The sequence below is a fragment of the Lepisosteus oculatus genome, chromosome 11, assembly GCF_040954835.1.
Source record: "Lepisosteus oculatus isolate fLepOcu1 chromosome 11, fLepOcu1.hap2, whole genome shotgun sequence".
NCBI lineage: Eukaryota > Metazoa > Chordata > Actinopteri > Semionotiformes > Lepisosteidae > Lepisosteus > Lepisosteus oculatus.
In genome coordinates, this window is record NC_090706.1 from 23,745,866 (window position 1) to 23,772,477 (window position 26,612).

Here is a 26,612-nt window from a genome sequence, read left to right on the forward strand (position 1 = left end):
TCCTGACAGTAACTGTGTGGCTTCAGGGACAAAGACAATGCTGGCTTTATTTAGAATTTTCGGACAAAGCAAAATCTCTTGGAATGTTTGGATAGCTAAAACACAGCTTTAACTTCATAGCACAGCTGCTACTCACAGCTTGTAACTTTGTCAACAGAACGCCAAAAACACCACTGTTCAACCAAACTTATTCAGAATACATCCCAATTCACAATTTTCAGTCTTGTGAGGCCTTCACATTTTTGGTGGGTCATCCTCCACAGATGGTAAAATATGTTTCCTGATTACTAGTAGAAAAGACCAGGTTTATTATCCACCTTGTAGGATATGGATTAGGATATAAATGTGGATGTAGGTATGGACCTTGAGTGAGTATTCACAATAATCCTTAACATTGCTTTCCACGACTGAGAAGGAATAAGGAAGAAGTCCCAAGCTTCTAGCAGTGCACACATATTCAGCTTGATACAAGTCTAAAGCATTAATATGTGGAAGGTCTTCTGGGTGTACTTCTAAAACTCTCCTCCTTCCCCACTCTGAGTGCCTTAAATTAGTCTAAATTTATTTCCCGTAAAAGAAAATTGGTCAACATCTCATAATTAATGCACACTTTCAAACATCATAGAGAACTAGTATTTAATTTTGTTACAGTAATGTACACTACTTTACAAAATGATTTTCTGCTGTGCTTACATTGTACAGATCATCAGCATTAAAGTCACCTGTGCAAGTACAGGTCACCTTGCGTTCTGAAAGTCTTATAGAAAACTGCTTTTAAAACATCTGCACGGGAGCAAAGGATTTATAAATCTAAATGCCAGACACTCACAGGATTTAATGCCTGCTTGGAGGCATAAAACCATAACTATATTAAAGTTCCATGAAAGCTTCAAGCACAACTTATATGTACAAAATGGCTACTCATTTAATACTTGCACAGGAGACTTCAGTAGCACGTCATCCCCAAGCCACATAAAATGGTCCCACAGCTTGATAGAATTCATTATGCCTTTTTTAAGAGACACTAAAATAAATATAAAATACATCTTCAGAATCAGGTCTTTTTATTTTTCAGAAAAAAACACTTTTCTGCTGGGTTAATAAATGAAAGTGGGGGTATCAAAAATATTTGAGTACAAGTTAATGGAAGAAAAACAAATGCTCCCAAGGAGAAAATGATATCAAGAGAGTTGTTTTGTGTTAAACTGGGCTTGCTTCTAGTGCATGGAGCTATGCTGCATGTCATAATCTAAACTCCTAGACTACCAAAATGGCTCTCAACTGCATTATAATCTCACAAAGAATACTGCCATAGAATTTTAAATTAAAAATAAAACACTATTATACTAACCTCAGTGGTGAAGATGTTAAGAAATAGCTCAAAAAAGGTAAAAATGTCTTGTTTCAAATAAACTAAACCATGCAGTTGAAAACAAAAAATAAGAATTTTGCTCCTGACTGATTAATGAATATACAGAGTACAAACCTTTTACCTTGGAAATACCTCAGCATCTTAAGAAAAAGCGTATCATTGTTTTCCAAGAAACATCCCACAATTAATGACAAGATTCCAAGAACCAAACACTTTTACTATGCATGTGGGCTAGCAAAATTAACTGGGGCCATTAGTCATCCTGAAAAACAGGAGTGAAAGCAACAAGTATTAAATGCTACAAGTGACACAGACAAGGAAGACTGTAGACAAACATACCACATCATACATTACCAACAGGTCTTAAAGAACTTAGTGAAGCCTTGTGCAGCAAACAATGTAAAAATTTACATTCTGGCTGTTATATACACAACTGCAAAGTAAACACCATATATTTCTCATCTGGATTTAACAATATAATAACTGTATCATCTGAAAAAGCTACTTCTCCAATGGTTTCCATAGCATAAATCAATCACTAGGGTTAAAAAGAACCATCCATTTTATTTATAGCGTCATTTCACAGTAATCAATTCTTTAATTTTATCACTTAGATTTCTTACTGTAAACCTTTTAATCAACAAAGCAAGGTTAAAGATCAAAAATGGCTTAATTCTAAGTACGTATTAAAGAAATTACTTTTATACTATTATATCAAAATATTTCATATATAGTGTCAACATTTAAACACAGAGGTTCAAGGATAAAAATCAAGTTCTCATACAAGGTAATTACAGAAATAAATCTCGTACAGGCTTTCTCATAAATTAAAAAAAGAATACACTTTACACTTCGCCCAATTATGGCCAAATTCAGAGGGAAATATAACTCAGTGTAGAAGTTGAGGAACTCTAAGAGATCATAAAATATCTTTACACCACTTAAAAGGTGAAATAGCTGTCCTGTGATTTTCTGCTTTAGTTTGCAAACATAATTGCTTGTTTGATGCATGATGAAAGAAAAAACAGTACTTCTAACATTTGTCCCCTAATCTTATAGTAAAGACCATTGTTCATAATCTAACAGGAGAAAGTGTGTGAGTTTTCTCAACCTGAAAAACATCTTTAACAAGCAGTGCTGCTTATATCAAACATCAACCCCCACAGGCAGACAATATCTCAGAATGCGTATAATACATATATATTACTTTATTATCAAACAAATGTGCTTTAGACAAAATGGCTTCAAGCCTCTTGTCTTTGACTGAAAAAGCAGTCTTTATTACAAGTGTTTCTCTGGGGATTCACACTGATTTTCCTGATATCCTCTCTTCTCTTTTGTGTAAAGCTTATTCTGTCATTTGATGTTGATATGCTTAAGTTCTTTGTTACCAAAAGCTCAGAGCCAGTAATGGAGCACCCCCCTTCAGCAAAAAGGTCTGTGTTTATTAGAGTCCAGTAACTCGGTGTGCTTCAGTCATGCCACAAATAAGTTAAATCTTCAAGAGGCAAAAAAGAAATGCTTTAAAAATTAGCCAAGACTTAAGTGCCTGAAGATAAACAGCTCTATTCAAAATGCCTCCTGTTGATCCTTCCCTCACTCATTAATACCTATAATATTCTATTCGTCATCATTCTCCCTTCACTGGACTTGCTTATTTGCTAACTTGCTGTTGCAGATGAAGCAGGAACTCATAGTACGACAGTGCAGATTCTGTTCGGTCCTCGATCATATTTTGCATAAAGATGGCTTTGAGTTGGTTCTCATCCCTGTAAATACAGAAAGGAGTATTATAAACTAAAATTCCATCATATCTGACGAAAAAACCCACTAGGTACGGTAGGAAATTGTGAAAGGTCCTTTGAATGAACAGAGAAACCTCTCGATCAGGAATGGTTTCATAAATCAGGCTGTAAATATGGATTGCAATAAGAGATTATTAATTTCTGAGTTTTTTTACAGGAAAACACCAGTGTCACAATGATTAGAATAATATATATTAGAAGAATATTCTAATCAGTAAACAGTAAACAGGGGATCTCTAAACGTACTGTGGAACAAGAAATGTGGTAAATTTCCCTCGATGCACTGTTCTTAACATCAAAACGTCTTGTTATCCACAACTAATCTGTCATAATTCGGCTCAAATGAAAGAGCAGCCTGGCTTACCTGATCACATGAAGCACTGGGAAAAATGGCCTCTGTTCTCTTAGCCAGGAGATGAAGGCTCTTGTTCTCACAGACTCAGCTGTGTCCAATTCAGGGAGCTGATTCTGTTTTGTAACAAATACAAGAACATTTATCAGCTGAGAAGCTCTAGTGTGACCACAGTCCTGGTGTTTCTGCTCAGTTGGCTGCTTTGCCTTACCATGTTCTGAGGTATTGCTGAGTAGTTTGGTACTCCCAGCACCTGGGTAATAAAGTTGGAGCTGCAGTTTCTTCCAATCCACAGATACAACACCTGTAAAAGGACAGGCTCTATAAACAATGCATTCTTACTTCGGATACTGACCAGATGTCTCTGGACTGTACTTTAGCATCACCCAAAGCTTCAATCTTTTAAAATGTCTCAAAGGTTAAGGGAAAATCATACAACAAGCTTATCCTTAAATAAGACTAATCAGATAACATAATCATCAAAATTAATCTATTCACTGTTTTAAAGTAGCAGATTAAACATTTAAATTAAAAGCTGATTATTCTTTGCCTTTAAGCTTTTACAAATCAGCAGCTTTTTTTTTTTGCAGTTGTGTCCCACTGCAATGAAACAAGTATAAGCCTAAAGAATAAAAAGCTTCTTTACTGCATATGGTACTTATCAATCAGTCACCATCAAGGAAGCCATCACAGCTCTCCCCAACCCTTGTGAAAAATCCACTCATGATGCATTTCTAATCACATCTCGCAGAGGGAACTCCTGTGACCTCTCCTCGCTGAATTGTTATACAGTACTTGTAAAGCCTTGATAACAAGAAGGGCCCTCAGGAGTATCATTCAAAACAGTTCTCGCATCCATAGAGTCATAGGAAGTGAAATAGGAAATCGCAGGAAGTGCTCACCATCCCAGTATCCATAAGGAAGGCCCCCTCCCTGCTCAGCTTCTCCACAGAGAGCTGCAGCAGTCCAGGTTGAGGGATGGTTCTGTCATTTATGTTAAGAGCTCCCTGTAACATAAAAATGATGCAGGGTGAATTATTACTCAGGTGGACAAGATGATTTTGAGCTATTTCATGGCAATGGAACAGCACAGAACTTGTGCGAACCAAGTTTATTTCAATCAATCAATCAAGGGTTGTTTATCAATGCAGAACAATACAGCATATAGTGGTGGTTGTCGGCAGTGAAATGCATTTTCAGCAAGCTTGCCAAGAAGAGATAGGACAGAATTTGATAGAAGGTTACAAGAAGAAAACAATAAATTATACAGTTACAATTTACAAGATTACGCAATAATAAAAAAACGCAGGCGGGGAAGAAAAAAAACAAAACGCAGTGGACTGACTATTTATCAGTGGTCATTTGGGTAATTTGGTGGCTGCTGCGGTTGGTTGTTCAGCAGTCTTATTGCCCTTGAGAAAAAGCTGTTTTAAAATTTGCTGGTTTTTGTCTGTAGGCTGTGGTGTCATTTTCCAGATGGTAGTAGGGAAAACAGATTTACATGGGGTAGAGGGGAGTGTGGAACATGCAGTAGTGCTTTCCAGCCTTTATACACTTATGGGATAATGTAACAGGGAAAAGACACCCTGTCTCAAAAAGCAAAAGACAAATGACCCAACAAAGAAAATTGCAAGAATCGTGCTGCAGAATGAGAAAGACTGAAGTTATTTTGAAGACAGACGACTTCCGCTGGGGGTGAAAGAACAAATAACAGCGTAGGAATCTTATCTGCCTCCTCCTCACCTCGTCTGAAAGATTGTCAACTCTGTATAGAGAGGGATGGATCATGAGCATGAGGTACGCCAGGGGTTGGTACTTCAGCTGGCACATGGCAAACACACGGTCGTCCAGGCGGGTGCTGGTCCCAGTCCGGAAGGCTTTCTGGAAATAAAGATGTACTTCAGCAATTCAGTGACAACAACCCGGAAATAAACAATATGCTTCTTTTGGAAAAGGCTTTATATAGCCAGTAAATCCATCCATTTCTAACTGCTCCTTCCAGTTCAGGGTCATGGGGGACCAGGATCCACTCCAAGGCAGGGCACACACACATTTAGACTGGGGCCAGTTTTCCCAGAAGCCGATTAACTCCAAACAGACAGCACCCCAAGTCCGGAATCGTACCCAGGACCACAGTGCTGTGATGTAGCACAGTTAACCTCTGTGCCACCACGCTGCCTGTAAGTGCAAGACAATACAGGGCTAATTCCACTTTAAATGTGGAAAGGATGTGCTGATAGTACATAGCTAGGAACCAACTACCTCAATCTACCAGTAACACATCATACAATTTGATCTACACACTCTGCATTCCAGTCCAGTGTACGAGAGAGCGCTGATGTTCACATGGCAGATCCCAGTGCAGAAGGCACAGTCCACCTGCGACACTGTTTTCATTCAACATCTCCTGAAGTGAGCTCATTGAAAGACTCACATTTGTTTTATTTGTTTAGAGGCTGCTGCTAATGCCTCACATGCAATCACGGGGAGAACATACAAACTCCACACAGATGAGACCAGCACCACAGGTCTGGAATTGAACCCATGGCCCCAGCACTGTGAGTCAGCAATGCTAACCACTGTGTCAACATGCCACCCATAGCCAGCACAATGCCTTCATAAAACCTTCTTACAGGCTAAATAATATGTTATAGCTTTACAACTGTTCTTCCTAATGACATAACAAGTACAAAATAATAATAATTGCTTACAATTATATAGCGCTTTTCTCGACACTCTGCTCAAAGAGCTTTACAGGTGATGGGGACTCCCCTCCACCACCACCAATGTGCAGCATCCACCAAGATGATGCGGCGGCAGCCATAGTGGGCCAGAACGCTCACCACACATCAGCTATCAGTGGGGAGGAGAGCAGAGTAATGAAGCCAATTCATAGATGGGGATTATTAGAAGGCCATGATTGGTAAGGGCCAATGGGAAATTTGGCCAGGACGCCGGGGTTACACCCCTACTCTTTTCGAGAAACGCCCTGGGATTTTTAATGACGCAGAGAGTTAGGACCTCGGTTTTACGTCTCATCCGAAGGACGGCACCGCCTGTTTACAGTATAGTGTCCCCATCACTATACTGGGGCATTAGGACCCACATGGACCGCAGGGTGAGCGCTGCCTGCTGGCCCCACTAACACCTCACTAGCCCCACTAACACCTCTTCCAGCAGCAACCTTAGTCTTTCCCAGGAAAGGAGGTCTCCCATCCAGGTATGACCAGGCTCACACCTGCTTAGCTTCAGTGGGTTGCCAGTTGTGAGTTGCAGGGCGATATGGCGGCTTGCAAAAGGTTTTACACAACAGCCACTCCTGATCAAAACCACACCTGCAGCTTTAACCCCACGTTGTTCTAAACAAATGTTATGCAAATGTTCTTGTTCACCTCAGGTTGAACACCTGATGTTTGGATGCGTCTTTAGGAACAATGATCACGAATATTAGGAATGTTCTCATTCAAGACTCTCAACTTATATATCCTCTAAATAGATATTATGAAGTGTGCATAAAGAAATAGGATCCACAGCCAGCCCAGAAAAGTTTTGAACAGGAGCAGGAAAAACAAAGTTTTCATTTCCTCGGCACCATTGATACTGGAGTGAAAACCAGTGTTTCTACAAGACGGTAGGAAATTTACAGTGTGGAAAGAGCTAGCAGGCTTGGCTTCATGGGCCTTACCTGTTTGAGCAGGGCCAGGATGTAGAGTGGGAAGAGCCGCAGGCAAACAGGGGCCAGGAGGCCAGGCTGCTGGACGCTGAGCACAGAGGAGCGGTACGCAGCAAGGGAGTCGATGGCAGCGTTGACCAGGGCATCCCGGGCGTCACTCAGGCTGGCTGCCACCGAGCGGTCCACAGCTGGCACGAGGGGCAAGTCATCGGGTTAACACAACAGCACGCCAAGGAAGGAGGGCACACCGATTTCTACTGCACAATCATTGATGCCTTAATGCTCATCACACCCTCTGCCAGACTTTCCAAGGGGACAGGACACCCATTTGTTCATTTGCAGGGTTGAGAAGAATACAGAACTTGTATAAAGGATCACAATTACATTGCCTGGTTTTTAACATACAAGCAGAAACAGATCATGGCAGGATCACAAATGGCATCTGACATTAGTATGTAAACACAGAGGAGGCTCCCAGCTCCTTCTTGTCGATGTAGCATATCAGCCACGCCACCTCCTGAAGGCAAATGCAAAAGGTGGCTAAGGTTTATTCAAAATACGCAAATTATTGTGTACCTATTTCTTGAAATTCCAGTTTTCCCATTTTCTTAAAGCATGTTAACTGTTAAGAAAAATAAGAAAGGTTTCAAAGCAGCTGTGTTGTGCTAGGCACAGAATCCCATTCCACTTCCCCAGCACTGCAGTTCTCACCCATGCTAGCCAGCAGTCCTGTAATGGCTTGCACATCTGCTCCAGCAAAGATGTCAGCCAGAGAATTCACAACAGGCAGGCACATCGTGTGTACTCGGATCCGTCGCTCCCCTGTGGAACACAGACAAATTAGGATCCTTTCACGGATAGGTGTTTAAAACTTCCAACAATAAAAAAAAAATCCTGAAGATAATTAAAAGGGAACTGTATTCCCAATTTCTCAGACCAACTGTTATGTCTTGGTCACAAAATTAATTGATGGTATAGCAAAGTTTTACAACTTCCAACTGAAGCACAAAATTGTGAAATTATTGAAAGTACTGTATGGTCTCCATTTTCTCACACAGCCCTGGTCTCACCATGAGTGAGAGCGAGAACTTGCATGAATTGTGACATGAGGCAGCTTACTAGTCACTAATGTGGCTAATGTAATGTACAAGAAAACAAGTACAGGTTGGACACAGAAATAGTCCAATGTGATCTGCAAGCTGAGCTAGCAAGTTGTATTTTTTGGCAAAAACATCTTGAAGTCAAAAGCAATATTGGTTTAAAAGAGATGCCTTCACAAGCCTGCTTGTTTACAATGTAATTGGGTCACTACATGTCACCAGAAGTTTTGTTGCCTTGTTACAAAATTCTAATTGTAGAATATCGCGCTGTGCCAACCTGGAAATGTAGTCTATTTTGTCTATTTTACAAGGTATTACGGGTTACTGTGTACATTTGACTTTCATTGTGGTTTGAAATGAAGTCAATGTTGAGTCTCTTTAACCCCAAAATATAAAAATAGTGATGCAGTTCTCCTATAACTGGCGTAATTATTCTCCACAGTGCTTTCATAATCCTGAAACAATGCCACAAAAAAGCTGATTCTTTATACAGCTCTTTATAGACATGGCACTGTGACTCTTATTACCTTTGCTTGATGTGTATAGAAGAGCAGCTTGGAAAGAGACCACTTGCATATCCACTAGATTCTCCTCAATGGACATCTGTACAGCAAACCCTGCATCTGGGTTGACATTGGGCAGGGACAACAGGTCTGTGGATCGGACGAAGAAGTTGCCATGGAAGGTATGTATGGAAAGGCCTAAGAAGGAGGGAAAAAGATGAATCAAAGTTAACCACTTATGGAAAGCTAAGAGCATTACCATTCTCTTTACTTTTTTTTACAGCTATAGAAACCAGTAAGGATGGATTTCTAATGAACCCACTTTATCTGAAGCAGAAATATCTAAAAAGTGAAAAGAGTGCAAAATGATGGTACACTGGCAGCAGTTGAACAGGAATATGTGAGGGTGCCAAATTAAGCTGTACTAATGCCCTCTAAACAAACAACGGTAGCGTAGTATTTGCAATTCCAAAGAAAAAGAGGCAAAGAGGTCAACGACAGAACGGGGAGGAATAACACATGAAAACTGACAGCAGGTGTGTTGTGTACCAGGTGTTCACAGGTCAAAAGATCCAACCTCTAATTGTGTGAAATTTCCTTCACAAAATCCTTCTGAGCACACACCTTTGGTACAGCGTATCCTCATGACTGCCTCAAAGCCAATCTTCCTTATGACATATCTTTTCAGGTCCTTCTGGAAGCGTTCCACCTGAGCAGGGTTGTGCTGGTGGTGGTACGAAGGGTAATAGTAGACACTGCCAGCAGAATACCTAGATATGCAAGCTAAGAGAGAAGCAAAAATGATACAGAACTGCTTTCACAATGTTAAGCTGATTTTCTGTTCTAAATTTTGCTTTGGGAAAACCTTCATGTTGAAATACAACAAAACAGAATGGTTCTTGCATTTCCTCCTGAACTGAAAAGAAAGAAGCTGGATGGGTTTTAGAAATTGCCAGCCAGAGGGAACAAGTACAAGGACAAGTTGACACAGCTTTGGGGAAAAGGCGGCGCAGTTTACAAATAAACCCTAAACCTAATAGTAACAACTATTCAAAACAGTTTAATTTGAAATACACGTTTACACAAAATATAATGGTCAATATTCAACAAAACATTATACTGAAGGCACAAATGAAGGCTACAGAAGTGGATCAGCAAAAATGATACATGGCTTTTAAACAATAGAGGAAAACTCACCTAAGGATGCTAAATCACAGTACTGTCCGCTCAGTAAGAAAAGATCAACAGCAATCTGCTGCCCTGAACAGTCGAGAGCCAACTTTTTGTAGAAATCAGTTGCAGGGGAGAGGTGCTGAATATCCTGGAAACAACAAGAAGTACAATGGAGTTAACTATCCCGCTGCATACAATTTCAGGAAGCAAAGCCTCACAGAAAAATCTTCAGAAAAAAACCTAAACAATTCTGATATTTGCCAAGATATATGATTACAAATATTAAAAAAACTCTACTAATTCCACAGAGTACATAGAGAAGCTTATTATTACAACATCTAGAAGAATATACACTTGATTTCTCAGTGATACAGCATCATCTCTATAAATCCAGATTTTAAGGAAGATGAAGATATGTGGAGCTGCAGTATGCTGGTGGACAGCCCATCCGGAGGTTCGGTCTCACCTTTGCAGATGCCCGCTGATTAGGGTCTTCTCTGGACTTCAGTGCTCCCACCCCCAGAGAGGGCAGCTGAGTTTGGAAGACAGAGGCTCGACCCCCGGTGGGCGAGAGCAGTTTATAGGCTGCCTGCAGGGCTGGACCCAAGGCTGACTGAGTCTCCATGGTCTTGGTGAACATCTGAGGCAAAGCCTTCAGCAAATCGTGTACCAGCTATCCAGAAAACAGAGACCACATTTCAGTAAGCTCCCTGCACAGGGACCTGGTATGATCCAGGTTGGACTAGTAGGCACATAAATAAAAATGACACTGAAATACAGCTTACACACAGAACAAAAACCTCTTCCTTACACAGGGGGCACAATTCGTGTAGAGAACATGAACACAATGTAGATCAGTCATTCTTTTCGTATCTCCGACATTTACAAGCTATGATTTGAATGCATATTCTCATTCTGAGAGTAGAGTTATACCAATAGGCAGCATAATAATACTCCAGGGCTTAACACTTGCTTTCACATACATAAAAAGACGTACAAATAGTTTCTTACCTCTTTGCATTCACTGAGATTTACTAAAAGACTGTCTGGAGTTGGTATAAAAATATCTGAAAGGGAAAAGAAAATAAGATAATGCTATAGACTGCTCCTGTTTTGTGGCAATAATATTTAAATTCTAAATATTTTTTCAAAGTCAAAATTTTTAAAAAACATAAAAATACTAAGACACCAGGGTCAATTAGAAATTTAAATGTCGTTTTTTCCCCAGTCCTCTACATAATCGGTGGGCCTCTTCTGCTCACCTTCAATATCTGAGACAATCAGCATCTGAGGCTGAGACAGACCCTCCTGGAGATTGTAGAAATGGATTGTGCTGTCAAATGTAATAAAGCCTATCTTTGTTCTGGTGTCCCCTGGAAGCCTGGAAAATAAGACATTGTCAAAAACATCAGAAACTATCTGGTATGTGATGCTTTCTAATATTTACAGGAGCATACGCAGGATATTAAAAGATAATAAAGATAATATACAGACTACTGTATAGTTATCTCATGATGCAGGTCCAGTCTCCAGCTATGTTCCCCTATTACTGGGACACAATACAACAACCTGTTTTGTGGTCAATTTGACCAAAATGTTTCTTATATCCAGCTGACTGAAGTAGTGATCTGTCTGCACAAATTCTACCATTGGGCCAATCAAAACCAATTTCTCCTTTCATTATTTGCTTTGCCTGGTATGTTATGCTTTCCCTTCAGGTTTTTCTTCCCGAAATTAAAATGGCACTCATGAAAAAGGCACAGGAGTTTACAAACTTACGTGCTGAGATTGTCTAAAAGTGACTGACAGACAACGTTTAAGTAGCCAGTCTCTATGGCATTGTGGGATACATCCAGCACAAAAAGGTACACAGCAGGCTGGGGAGGTCTCAGCTGCAACAACAATGTTGTTAAGTTAACGGAAATTATAGCAATACTTGTCTGAAATAAGTGAAAAGATTTAACAGAAATAATCTAAAATCCATTTAGTTCCTTACTCTATAAAATTATAATTAACATTAGCTTTTGGTTATACACATCAAATGTTCAAACATCCTCATTGCAAAATATATCATAATAGACCCAATCTGCCACAGCATGCATGTAGTGAAACTGCACAGAATATAACCCAGCTGGGCGCCAGACACCAGTTCTAGATTTATGGGGACCCCTCCAAAACATGTAAAGTATATTGAGAGTGTGGATGGAAAGTATCATATGAATAATTATAATACTGAAGTGGCAAAGCCATAACATTATATCATATAAAGTCGTTCTAGTGCACGTGACGCTATTATGTCAAAAAGGCACTCAAGTTAAACACATCAACGCTTAAGCATCATGCTAAATAAACAGTATCACCACTCATCAATGGAAAAATAACTCAAATAGAGCTCACCATATATTCTGAAGGAGCAATAAACTCAATTGTGGCATTCTGGACTTCGGGTCTTTTATGTGGTTCTCCATACGATCTGCTAACCGGGTTGTACATGAACTCTTCAGGAACTGCAGAAAAATACAAGCAGGACCATCATCACACAGAAATGCAATCAGGAAATCAGACTGTACCTGTGATTCCTGTGACCTGTCACGATGATCCCTACAATATGTCACCAATTTTATATTGCTTCATGTGAAGCACAGAAACACCTTCATGTTTTTCCAGGAAATTCAAAAGTCATTGTCATAACTACTGTGTTCTATTCACTTGATCATAATAACCTGTGTTACACATGCTTTGTTACATATTCTCTACCCTGTATTGCAAACCAGTTCTTTTTTCAACATATAGTTAAAAACTCAACCATGTATTTATTACTTATGGCGGATATGGATTCATACTGCAGAGAAATAGGAACACAAATTGTAACAGAAACACTATAAGCACTGGATAAGGTCCTGATGAAAAAATATATTGTACAGTAATCTTCATAGGATGGCACAGAGCAACGGATAACAAAAACACATTTTCCAACAACTCTTCTGACAAAGCAGGTATCTAAAATATTTGGCAGTGACCTGTAGATGGAAAGTGCTGTATGAATGTATATAGTAAGTAAATGCCAAAAGCCAGAACAATATAATCCAAACTCAATCTGAACTGTTTATTGACAGGGAAAAAAACACAACATATCAAAACACATCTTGGTTCACTATCACTACATGCAGCTTTGCAGTTTTCTATATCACAACAGTGCAACTTATTACCATCGTTGACTCTGTAGCAGAGGTTACACTTCCATCTCCTCTGGTCCAGGAAAGACACGAAGGGGTTAATATAGGTCCTGCAGGAGCGACACCTCACGATGGTACTAGAGGTGACCACTGGCAGTTGCTGCAATGAGAAACTGTTCCGTTAAAATCAGGCAGAGCACAAAAGCGGGGAACTAGCAAGCATCACACACTTAATCACCTGGACCAAGTGCATGAATCTTTTTAACACTAAAACTAGATTTAATCTTTTCATTTTCTAAAGTGGTAATAATTTTTGTAGGCAGTATAATAACCTGGCAATCAGTGCTGCCAGCTTGCAGCTCTTTGGCATCGGACTCTACTCCAGTTTGCAGATCCTTGTGTGTGGAGTTTGCATGGTCATTCCGTGTGTACTGAAATGGTGCCCCAAGAGGACAAGTCAGCCATGTCAACAGGCTGGCCTAAACTGTCCTTGAGTGTATCCTGCGGTGGACTAGCATCTTGTTTTTCAGACTATACTTCCAGGATACACTCCAGGTATGCTGTAACCCTTGCCAGGAACAAGTGCCTTTCAGATCATTTATAAATCAATGGCAAAATGTTTCCTGATTATTTTCCAAAATAAACATTTGACATGTAATTTGCAATTGCACACAAATAATAAAATGTTCTGTACACTGCCTGTAACATTTGCATTGCCTTTAAAACCTTTACATTGTCATGAGCCTGATTTAAGACATTTTTTTTAAAAACATTAGATTTTAAAGATCAACATCCAGTTTGTCTGATGTTGCCCTTCTTTGCTTTGTGAAAGTTTAAGACTCGATTACATGGATACAATCCAAATAATTACTAGGCCAGTCAGCCGGTTGTTGTAAATTCAGTTGACACATTCACAGAGGCCTGCTTCACACTGTAGACACCTGAGATCATTCCAATATGCATCTCAACAGAGAGGTTACATTAAACCACATGTTGATAAATAAATAAAGCAGTAATGACAAGAGGTTTCCTGGAGGTCAAAAACATTCACTCGTGGTTCTTCTTAGCTTAAAAAAAACATTGGACAAGAGAAGAAAAGGCCTTACCGAGAGGTCTTTGAAAGGATGCAGAAGTAATCCCAGTGGAAGTTTAGCTTTGTTCAGCAAAGACTGCGTCTGAGGAATATTGGTCAGTGTGCTACGAAAAACCCTGTTCACAAAGGAGGAGGAACAGTTATTCATTTGAATGATTGGTCTTCTGTAACACTTCTACAATATCTATACACATTTTCCTGAAATGCTGTCATTCTTATTGCAAATATGTGAACAGCGTAATAAGCAACAAAAAGTGTAGATGTGATAATAGTGCCACAGTTACTTTTGAAAGAAGCAATCTAACAGCATTTTAAAATATTTCTTAAAAGGAAAAAAAATAAATGTGTTGATGCTTTGGTACATGATCTTTTGAGTTTCCTTAAACTCTACCTTTTAAATTAATTTGCAGTATTTTCTTGTAAAGGAAGAAAGCAGCGGCAGGGGAAAAAAAACTGACTTGCAACAGATTCCAAAGGCTGAGAAGCTACAAGTCTCTGATGCTTTATTTTTATTCCGCAAAACAGAGGTTGAAATTGCACATTTTACTCGGGGGCACAATCCGTGAAACTCCTTTGACTTTTGCATGCCATGTGTTGCTATGGAATAGTCAAAACACATCTCTCAGCTGAGCAGCGCGGGCACTCACTCCGGGTGGCAGTTGAGTTTCTGCAGGTCCTGGGGCAGGCAGGGCACTGGTGCACTGACGGGGCGTGGGGGGAGAAGGTTCCGTTCCTGCAGCAGGTTGATGGCTCTCAGGGCTTCAGGAGGCTGGGCCTGTTGCAAACTCATCCCCCCCATCGCAGACGTCAGCTGGGCAGGGCTGACAGGGGGCTGAACAGAAAAAAAAATGTCCATCCATCAGAAGAACTTCTTTCTTGCTCTGCTTACTCCGATGTACGTTTCACGCAATCTTTAAGCTTATTTGAGGCTATTAACCTGCTAGTTTAAAGGGGAACATTAGTGCCAATTTCTCAGACTGGTTATTACATTAAGATAAAATAAATTCATTGACATTATAGAAAAAAAATGTACAAATGTGATTTTAAGCAAAAAATAATGAATTTTGTACTGTAAGTCTCCCTGACATCATAAATTTGAATTCATTCCCACAAATTGCGACATGATTCAGCCCTTCCTCCTCACTAGTCTCTGTAATGACTAACATGTACGAGCGTCTAAAAACAAGTTGTGCAGCAGACATTTTTCCGCAGTTATCTGTATACAGAGTTAATAAGTAATTAGTATTTGTTGGCAAAACCATCTTGAGGTTGTGAGCAGTATTTGTATTGGATTAAAAGAGACGTATTCATAAGCCTGCTTGTTTACAATGTCATGGGGCCATTTTCTTCACCGGATCATTCATTGCCTCATTCTGAACTGCAGAACACAGCACTGCACATTGTCAAATTTTGTCAAACTTGTGATGTAAATTGGTTTTACAAGTTACTGTGTTACTTTTACTGCAGTTTGAAATGTGCTCATCAATGCTGTTTCTTTTTAACCCCAAAATAGGAAAACAGCACTGCAGTTCCCCTTTAATGAAAACTTTCTACTATCGAAAGACCAATTTGCTTTAAAAAGTCTGAAAACATTGCAAAAACCAACACTGTTGTTTCCATTAACCTGCATTCTGAAGGAACATTCTGATACAGCTCTGGCTTATTTGACAAAGTGAAACTATTTTGCCACTGAGTCACATACTGTACCTGCTGAAACTGCTGGGGCCCTGATGGATAAGGCTGTTGTTTTGGAGGTTGCATTCCTGAAGTGTTAGCGGGGCCCCCCATATTTTGGTAGCCAGGAGGTAATGAGGGATACGAGTGGCCCATGGCCCTGCCCATTGCCGCAGGCTGGGGTGGGTGTGGTGCTCCTGGAATCAAAGACAAGTGTTTAAATTAGCTTGCTGCTCCCAAAAACAAATGATTCATTCTAATTATGTTAGAGATTTAAGCCCCAAATCGGTCAATCACATATAGAATGTTGCGGCACAAAGTCTTACCCATGTTCCTGCCCCCACACTCCAGAGTATCAAAACTGTTGGGGACCTGCAAACCATCACCAGGGGTGGGTGGATGTGCGGCTCCTGGTAGAGGGGACACATTGAAGGTGTGATCAGAATTTACCACAGCAGCATGACAAAAATGTGGAACATTCAGACGTCTTAGTACATTTCAACTTTTACTTTGTCATACTGGGGAAGGAAAAACAATCTGAGGACAAGAGTGACGTAAAAAGAAATTTGCTTTAATAAATGCAATCCATAAAAAAAGATCCCAGGTGGAAGATGGATTTATGGAATCGATGGGCCCACAGGTATGAGTAGTTGTGTATGGCCTCATTTGCCATTTCATGTGACAGAAATCCTAGTTATTAGGCAAGCCCAGGGGTACTTTTTCCTGGCACCAGTGAGCCACTGTACTGCTTGCTTTAAAGATATTTTTGTAGACCATTTAAATCAATTAACTGAATGAAGGTGGTGTCCTGTGGTGACATGACAACCAGCAGAACCTGTGGCTCTCCAGGAACAGGAAGGGTAACCCCACAATCGGTGATCACAAACTGCAGGGCAGTTCTGAAATGAGATCGCTGTCATGACGTGGAGCACAGACACAAGCATGACACTGGACAGCAATCACGACATTCAGGGATGACCGTCACACCTGGGCACTCAATATCACACTCTTCATCATCGTCCTCTGAAGGGGATGACGCCAAAGATGAAGGAGCCAAGCTATTACCAATATTCCCACAATGAATGTCTGGCATGAAGAAAAAGCAGAAAAATCCAAGGGAAACCAAGGGAAAGAGAGAAAAGCAATCTCGATTTAATGAAGATGACTCTTCAGAAAATAAATTGTGCACTGTATATTACTGACTCCTAATACACAATTATAAGAAACAAAACAGTTGATCAGGCAAATTAAAAATATAAATATTTTTCAAATCAAGTATTGTGTCATTTGTTTAGCTTTTGCACTGTACATTTTTCTGCCAGACCAATAAAAAATCTTCAAGAAAAAAAGTATTTTGTAGACTGCAGAAGCCATTGTCATTAGTTTTGATTTTGACAGAAATCCACTGCTGGCAGAAGACAAGAATTGTAATCAACCAGCTTAGACAGAAAACTAATTTATTTGGTTCACTGCTCAAAGAGGTCTGTTTTCTGCAATGCTGTACAGTATACCCACCACTTAAAACCTCAGTGTTTGTTCAGTGTTTGCAATGTCCAAAATTTAGCAACCAGGATCCTGACCAGGTCTATTACAAGTGATCACATTACTCCTATCCTGGAGTCCTTCAACTGGCTTCCTGTCAAATTTCATGTGGACTTTAAAATCCTCATCCCCACCTATAAGGCTCTGCATGGCTTGGCACCTCAGTACCTGTCTGAACTAGTATCGCCCTACTCCCCACCTCGCAACCTTCGCTCTTCTAATTCTGGTTTCCTAACTGTCCCTCAAGCCTGTCTATATTGTATGGGTGACAGGGCCTTATCCTGTTATGCCCCCATGCTCTGGAACTCTCTGCCCAAGGATATCGAAAGTCACTTTCTCTAAACTCCTTCAAATCCAGACTCAAAACCTTGTTTAGAAGAGTCTTTATTTAACTGGTTCCATTCTTCACCCCTCTGCTTCTACTTAGTACCACCATCCATAGTCTCCTCTGTATATTGTAATTGTGTTCTATCTTGTGTATTCTTTTTATTTATTGTTGCTGTCATTCTGTAAAGTTCTTTGAGAAGCCACCTTTAAAGGCGCTATATAAAATAAAGTTTATTATTATTATTATTAAAGAAAACAGAAATAAACTTATCTTTTCCCTTAATGCACATGCTTGTCAGCAAGCACTGCAGAAACAAATTCAAATTTGCTAATTCAAAATCTGAACAAAAGTTATACCTTCATGCTGTGGGGTGGGAGGCAGAGGTGGGGTTGCACTGCCCAGTGGGCCAGCAGGGGGCGGCGGTGGTGTGGGTCTCATTGCTGGGGGGGGTCCTGCAGCTGGTGGAGGCCCATAAGCTGTTCTACCAAGCTGGTACGTCTGAGATGAAGGGGGGCTCATGAGCGGAGAGACAGCACCTAACAGGTCACATTTCAAGCAATTAATCTTTTCTTTCCATTACAACACACTTGATTCTCTGAATACTGTAAAACACATATGCAAGTCAAAAAGAGTCCTACAGGAGTTCTTCAGGAACTTTTGGTCCTAAAAGCCTGCATTTAGACTCTGAATGGTCAAAAAAAAAGCAACAACATCCCATGTGCATGTCTGTGATCCCCATCACTGAGCCGTCACTTACTGAATGAGTCAGACATATCAGCATTCTGGACTACAGCAGGGACAGCTTGCTGAGAGCAGCGTGATGTGAAAGTATCATTGTGATTATTTTCAACTGTGCATGCAATGGTTGCATACAGAGCAGAACTTTAATTTGAGCAAAACAGCATATTAGATGTGTATACTGCCTTAAAGGTATAAGGACTGAGCCTAGGCTTCTGTGCTAAAAAGCACAGAGAATGATACCTGAAAAAGACCATCAAGTAGATTAGTATAGTAGGAGGTTTTATACTTTATCTACCAGAGAAACTGTAATGATGAATGTGATATTATAGTCTAAGTATTAGAAAAGCAAAACCCTGTGCAGCCTACCACATTAAATCTGATGACCCACTTCGATTACTGAAAATACACTCTGTCCACAAAACAGGCTCACAATATGATGACACAATACAATGTTAAACATCCTTCCCCTTTTAAATAACAAAGATCTCATTCCAGTTGTAGTGTAGCTCTGCGATGGCTAAAATTCAGAAGTGGCAAGATTAACCAAAAAGTAGATTTGCAACTTTTTATTGCATTCTAACCTGGCCCTTGACTTCATTCTCCAGTAAGCTTGTTACCTCATCTGAAAGCCTGCCAGAGAAGGAGACATTCTGCCAAGCTGGTCTCTTTAGTATGAACACAGGGCAAAGTGCACTTCCAGCATCAGCCAGCTTAATCACACTGTAGATGTGGACTTAAAGGGCAATTTAACAAGTTCCTTTTTAGTAGAATATTGGCGTTACTGCAATGTCCACAAGGGAAGGAAAACAGATTACTAAAACCTTGTACATGCTTCATTTCTTCTGCTCTTTAAATGTACAAGTGGCTTCCACACAGGAGTGGCCTCTAAAATTAATTAGGCAAATGACATGCCAGATGCTTAAGTTTATACATGAAAATGCGGGAAAGGTGTAGTATCATATAATTTGGGTAGACATGGCTGCAAGATGAGTGTTTGGCAGATCTTCAACGGCCATAAGAGCTCAACTTGCTGAGGACACCCCAGAAGTGATGGGGTCTAAGGCGACATTAGCACCAAACTCTAAGTGAAAGACATGAGCAGCAAAGGTCAAATAGTGGGTGGAAGCTCAAACACATATCACTTGACCGCAAATTTCAAACTATGGCACGAGCAGCCAGGAATTCCATAGAGCATTGCTCATCACACGTGCAGGATGTCCAGTAGTTGTATACAGGCCAGCCAGGCTGCATGGCCAAAAAAAAGGCGTGAGCACTGACAAAATGTACACAAGAATCCATATTGAAATACTGTTTCGTAATAAAATACAGCAAGATTATTGGCCAGCCAGCATCCGTGATGGTATGTAATCGTATAGCTCTCATGGTCTCATGGCTTGGTCTGAATATCTCACAGACTTGCATTAAGTCTAGGTTGATTAAGAAAATTAAGCAATGAATGTAAAATTTGGACATTGTTGTAGAGACTTGTGATTCTGTTAATTAACCAAGCTGTTACCACCCAGCAATGTGCTTTTGTACGCCCAGGGTGCAAGGAGCACAGGCAACAGAGAAGTGCAGAAATGTGATATGATCAGATGAATCATCCTTCACTATGAACTCGACACACGGATGAGTTCTTGTCTGGTGCTACCTAAAGACCTCTACATGGATCCAGCAGTGAAAGATTCTGGTACTTTCACAACAGTGTGGGACTGGTGTGGTCTTGGAGAACCCAATGTCTTGGAAAGCAAGGTAAACACTAATTGCTACTTAATGGTTAAATGGACCATTTATGGGATGTTGTAGAATGATGCCCAAGACAGTGTTTTCCACCTCTATCAATCAGACGTGAGCTGACTGACATTCTTAGTGGAAGAACAGTCCTGCATTCCTCCAACAGAACCCAAGAGGCTGGGAGACTCTATGCTATGATGCAAAAGGCTGCACTGGCCAGATGTGGTGGCCCAGCACCCTATTAACCAACTTATTTTATTTTTTATATATTTTATTAATAAATGTCTTGGAATTTTGTGGTTTTAGGCAGACTCGGTAAATGGTCAATTCAAACTAAATAACTCATGGATGTACATAAATGCTTTCAAAAGTGATATTTGGTTCACAATGGTTATGTGATAAAATATGATAAAATATCTTTAAATAATTAAGACCAAATACTGGAACTGAGTATTTAAGAGGTCATACTTAGAAAATGTAAGGGCTCTTCATCATCAATTTAAAAATTATAACTATTAATGCAAACAATTCCCATGATATTAGAAAAATTACACTTCAGTTCTTAAAAATAAATCCTACCATGGCTCTCTGTATAAAGGTGTTTGTTTCAGTGCCTGAAGATTGCTTTGAAATTCTCCTACTACTCAGAATTACTAAGACGTTCACGTTTTTTTCATGCAGGGTCAGATGTGACAAATGACAAATGAGGAAAACATCTATTTTTATCTGGAGCAATCCTGGATCCAGGTGATTGCTTTTTTTTTAATTACTACTCTAATTTCCCATCGATTTGAAAAACAGATTTGTCATGTTGCAGAACAAAAGACAGGTCGTGGGAACAGGTCATGTACCTAGATGGACGAAGTTGTTGTGCGGGACGTCGGGCCCAGAGGGTGCAGCTTTCTGAAAGATGGGAGGGCTGGCCATGGTATATCCTGATGATGAAGGCTGGTTTGGTACTGAGCTGGTTACTGAGGTCACATGGTTGGTAACGGGGCCTGCTGCAGGCTGGCTCATGGGAGGAGGCATGCTATACTGCCAGGCTGGCTGAGGGGGCTGCTGGGTGTCAGCATAAAAACTGTTAGCAGGTACAGTGCCAGGGGTAGAATTCTGGGAAAGATGAGGTGGAGGCATTCTGGAACCTGAAGTTTGAGGGGTGTGTACCAGTGGCTGAGCTGGCCCCATAGGAGGCCTGCTGACCGCCACCTGACCAGGCGCCTGATACAAGCTCACTGGAGGTGGATTCTGGTAGGGGCTACAGTTATACTGTCCAGGAAGAGGAGCATGAGGAGCCTTCCCTGGCATCTGGCTTGGGTATGGAGGCTGAGCTCCCATGTTATATCCTGGCCTGGGAGGCTGCATCACCACTGGGTTCTGTAAAGGACCTGTGAACAAGAATAGAACAAGGAATACATTAAAATCCATCTCACATGTGCATTTAAAGTCAACAATGTGTTAAAAACAAAAGATAAATACGCAGGCCTTTGCGTGGAACAACAAACCCATTTTTGAAAAGATAGATTATAAAGCAGGAAAAATAAGATTAAGGACTATGTGGGTTGAATTTAAATTAAAATTGACTTAATTGACTACTTTACTGTTGAATCAAGCTTCCCACCAGGATTCAAATTGGCAGAGCTGTAGTGTGAGGAACAACATAGAGGGAATAGAGATCTAATTACTTTAGCATAGCTAGAGTGAACAATTCAAATTCACAACAAGGTGACAGAGCAGTCAGACTAGGCTGCGGAATGAAACCCCATCACCTGGATTAATAATACAGACCACCAGTCTCTCTGTGATGAAGCAACAAAACCTACACTCTTACTGAACAACCAAAGTGCAGTTAAAAAGCACTGAAAAAAAATTCTCAGAGAACAAGTGAAATTCTGCTTTATTTAAATCTACAAAAATAACTATTATAAAAGCCATTTTTGCTCTTTTAATTGGAATATCGAATCACAATGGTCAAAGCTACAACTATTGAAAATCGTCTTTTTGAATGAGATCTTTGAATAGTCAAAGCCATGAATATCTGATATGTTTAAAACACATCTGCTGTTTAAACATCCAAATGTGGCAAAAGCAAAACAAATACTATAACATGCTGGTAGTGCAGTAAAATTGCAATGGATTTGAGGATTTGAGGAAACTCTTGAGGATTTGCCGTCCTTGAGAAGAGAGGCAGATCGTTTAAACTGATTAGGCAGGTTTATCCAGTAAGAGGTGCATGTTTAAGCAGAGAACTAAGATGAGAAGACAACCTCTTTCAGAGCTAAAGATAAAATGTAATCCCTCTGCCTCTTGAAAAGAAGGAAAACCTTATGAATGAGGCTGCAAACTCACACACTGCAGCGATCAATGAGTCAGGCACCACCCTAACAAAACTCCTCTCAGGACAAGTTCCCCATGCTCAGCTGTTTCTGTGATATGTCCGATTCAGCAATAACATGGAACAAACAATTTATAACTGTATTGAGCTGTGTTTAGAACTTAATTATAATTAAACATTGTTAAAATACTGAAGGTATTAAAAGAGAACAGTCTGTTAATGGAAATTTCACTCTCTTATGAATTATTTTGAAGGTAGCATAAAACATATTTAGAACCAGGGTCTAAAACTCAGTTCCTAGAGGGCCTAAATTATGCTTTTATTCCTCCAGAGAACTCAATTACAGTTGCTCTAATTACTAAATTAGCTGCATAATTATATCTCTGATCAGACTCTGAGGTTTAATAGGCAGCTGTACCTTTAATGTAGTGAAACTGTCCTTAAGAAACATCCTATATATGTCTGAGATGGTGATGTTTGAGACACTGGTTTAGGAAACCAAGTAAAATTGAAAACTAAAAAAAAAACACTGTTCCAAAGGTTCAACAAATCAATTAGGAAAAATGTAAGGGAAGATAGAGCACTTCATGAAACAATTAAAAAACAAAAGCATTTAAAACACATGAACAGAAGTCATGTCTCTACCCAAAGGGCTGTGGGAGTGTGGAACAACCTACCCAGCCATGCTGTTGAAGCCGATACCCCGGCTTCTTTAATGACATGGCTGAATGAGATCCTTGGCTTAATTAATTAGCTATTAAATGCCAAATGAGCCAGATGCCCTTAAAGGCCTCCTTTGTACCTCTGTAAAGGTTTTTATGGTCAAGGATACTTTACATCCCTTCATCATGAGACCTGTGTTACTACACTGACTTTGTATCCCAGGACTCTCGGTAAGGAAGAGGTGTAGCTTTATAAAAGCATGAAAACACGAGTGTGTGCAGAGAAATTCTGTAAGGCTTGACTGAACAGTCCTGTGTGAGTTTTTTTAGTGCTTTCAACTTCTACTGAAACATAATTTGCAATCAGAATGTTTTATACCCTCCCAATGTGGAATTAGAAGGTGCTAATCTGCTGTGCTTTCCTCTACAACACTTGTTTCATCACTGGGGGAGGGGTGAAAGGTGAAGACAAGATGTTATTTTTCCCAAAACACACACTTATTTTTTGTTTCTTGCCAGCAGCAAAGTTGTTTATGACAGAAACAGCGATGGAGCTCTCACCAAAGGCACTGCAGGTTCACAAGTGCATAACAAATCGAGGAGACCCTGGCGAGGCTCAGCCCCACTGGGAGTGTTCCCCTCACTACTTATTCCCTGACCTTAACAAGGTCCTGAGCCTGAGCCAGAACCATAAACCTGAGCCATAAACAGGCACTGTGACCACTCAGCCTACCAGTTTCAAAATTCCAATTTAACCATAACAATTGATTGAACTCAAAACAGTCCCTGCCACAACTGGGTTTCACTGATGTTGATAAATCAGAGAGAGGACAGGCACCGTTCAGAGTTCATACACTGTGCAGGGTCCAGAGGTTTTACAACTATTCAATAGTCAAAGATAAGGAAAGAAACAAGACACTTTATCCAGCTGACAGGATTGAAGAAAATTAGAAGGCCTGACTAGATACAGCTTAGGTTCACTTAGGCTACAGCACAGATTTTTCACATTGTGGAGAGTATTGATTGATACTGTGTTGATCTGTATGAAAACATTGTGGTTTCGGATGGTATCTGTTCAGCTTGGTATAGGATCCTCTTTCAGATATGTTTATCTCAAAGATAAATGTAGAAACCACATTGTCCAAACCTTTCTGTGGAATGCAAATGAAATGGAAGGGAAATTCTAAATTCTGATGATTTAAAACTGAATAAGGAGTATGCTTCTAAGGTGCCTGAATCTTTGCACTTTGAAAGCATGTTATCAAAGACAATACATTAGCTGGACAAGACAGATTTCATAATCTCAGGTGATATGTAAAAAGGCCTTTTCTGATCCATTACATTTTGAGCAGATTCAGCACAATTAACTCTAATTTAAGGCAGAATTCAATGTCCATACACCAGATCCCTAAACAGGTCTTGAGTAATTCTTCCAATTAAGGGTCGTGGGAGAGCTGGAGCCTATTTCAGCAAGCAATGGGCGCAAGGCAGTATTCTCCCTGGAAGGGATACCAGCCCATTGCAGGGCACACACAGACACAAACACATTAAGGCCAGTTTTCCCAAAAGCCAGTTAATCTAACAGTATGTCTCTGGACTGTTGGAGGAAACTAGAGCACCTGGCAAAAACCTATGTGAACAAGGGAAGAATATACAAACTCCACACAGACAGCACTCCAGGTATGGATCTGAACCCTGGGCCCTGGCACTGCAAGGCAGCAATGCTAACAGCTGCTGCAGCTTACAAAGAAACATTAAAAGTGTGACTTCTAAGCATGAGAATAGACTGGCTAGAGCACTCATGGGTCAGGCTGTTATAAAAAAATATTCCTGGGGATATAACCCCTTAACACAATCAGAAGATGATCACTACCTAGCATTTAAAATCTGTAGACAAGACTGTAAAACTTTCCAAGTCACTAGATTTCAATACAGGCTTCCGAACACTTCAACAATCTGCTTTCGCCCTCCCACAGCTAGGTCCCTGAAAGATGCCACATGTACAGTGAGCACAGTGAAAGCTGCCAGACTCCTGGAGCTAGACAGCCTTTCCTTTCTGAAGATAGGCTGTTCTTCAGTCGTCTACAATGCTATTCGATCAAATCACTATCGTCCATAACGTTAAAACAACCAACAGCACTTTAAAAAATCAAATTCACTGAGCATTACTAGCAGTAAACACAAACAACATCTCAGAAAGAAAAAAATAAAAAAAAGTCCTAGGTATTCCGTTGGCGGTATCTCTAAACGGATATTACAATTGAAATAAAGTATATATTTAAATGGAAAACATAAACACCAAGCCAAAAACTTAAAAAACAACATAATCAACTTCACTGAAAACGTCACTGCCAAGCTCAATCACAGTTTTTAATAAGACATCCACGGCTATTGAGATAATGAGAAATCTCGTCGCTCACGACATAAATTCTATATTACATACCAATTCTGCCATTATTTCCTTTGTATACGCGGAGATTAGACATGTTCACTTCGAAAATCTGAATAATAACAGGTGGTAAAATATGTTGCACATTACATAAAAACTTGCTCTATTTACTCAGATCACGCAGGTGACTTTTCAACAGGTCTGTAACACGAAACGAGGCCACTCAGCACTCCACAATCTAGGTGTAACACGATGACATCACGAAACATGCCAACTGGAATCATGTAGTTGCACAATATAAAAATTGCGAAGGAATCGACACGTCTATCATGTGACTTCCTTTTCCAAACCCCTTAAAAAGCATTTTCTTCACACTTCACGCATAACCCCACAGTACGCGCAATTTCCTTTTTCGTTCTGCCGTGCGTAAGCAGGCACACTTTATTGTGTGGTATTACTACCCGAGGGTGGTAAACCGAGGTCGAAATTCAACCGAAAAAGTGAGATCCTACACGCAGCGAGAATACATCCAAGAAACCCTAAGCACAAGCAGCACTGGGCTACGTACTCACCGTTGGTAAAAGGCTGCCCCCCAGCACCATTCTGGGAGTTGTAACCAGTATTTGACATCTTGAAACTGACACAGGGATCAAATTCACAGCAGGCTGAATAGCGAATAAGTATGCCTGCTTCAAAATCGTAAATGACAACAGTCACTTGACAAAGAGCGGCTCTGTTTTAACGGAACACCTTGGCTACTGAATCCGAGTCGCGTAAGAATTAGAGGGACATGTCTGGGGCCGTTCCCAGCAGATCTGGGGGTGCAGGCCCAATCGAAAGTAATCGTTGAAAATCCTCCTTTTCTCGCACAGGAAGTCAGGAAGGCAGGATCAGTGCAGAAACCTCCCTTGCACATGCGCATTGGGTACACGTGGCATTTCCTGTGTAAGAGCCTTTGGAGAT

The 26,612-nt window shown here is 40.3% G+C and overlaps 1 protein-coding gene across 3 annotated transcripts; it reads right to left on the reverse strand.

Moving 5' to 3' along the window:
* Positions 1-622: 622 nt before the first annotated feature.
* sec24a (SEC24 homolog A, COPII coat complex component) lies at positions 623-26,556 on the reverse strand. 3 transcript variants are annotated; one of them, XM_006631853.3, is made up of 24 exons: positions 26,222-26,556; positions 21,118-21,651; positions 18,148-18,327; positions 16,909-17,007; positions 16,248-16,331; positions 15,955-16,118; positions 14,895-15,079; positions 14,261-14,363; positions 13,188-13,314; positions 12,376-12,485; positions 11,758-11,870; positions 11,241-11,359; positions 10,990-11,045; positions 10,445-10,651; positions 10,003-10,126; positions 9,430-9,588; positions 8,830-9,003; positions 7,914-8,024; positions 7,215-7,390; positions 5,273-5,410; positions 4,432-4,536; positions 3,741-3,833; positions 3,542-3,645; positions 623-3,141 (listed from the first exon to the last, which is right to left on the reverse strand). In XM_006631853.3, the coding sequence occupies exons 1-24, from the start codon at positions 26,277-26,279 to the stop codon at positions 3,027-3,029; spliced, it is 3,438 nt and encodes a 1,145-aa protein (XP_006631916.2). In that variant the 5' UTR covers positions 26,280-26,556; the 3' UTR covers positions 623-3,026. The 3 variants fall into 3 exon arrangements, with proteins under 3 accessions (XP_006631916.2, XP_015205062.2, XP_015205063.2); XM_015349576.2 differs by lacking the exon at positions 26,222-26,556 and adding an exon at positions 25,704-25,900; XM_015349577.2 differs by lacking the exon at positions 16,909-17,007 and having other exon boundaries at positions 26,222-26,555.
* Positions 26,557-26,612: the final 56 nt, after the last annotated feature.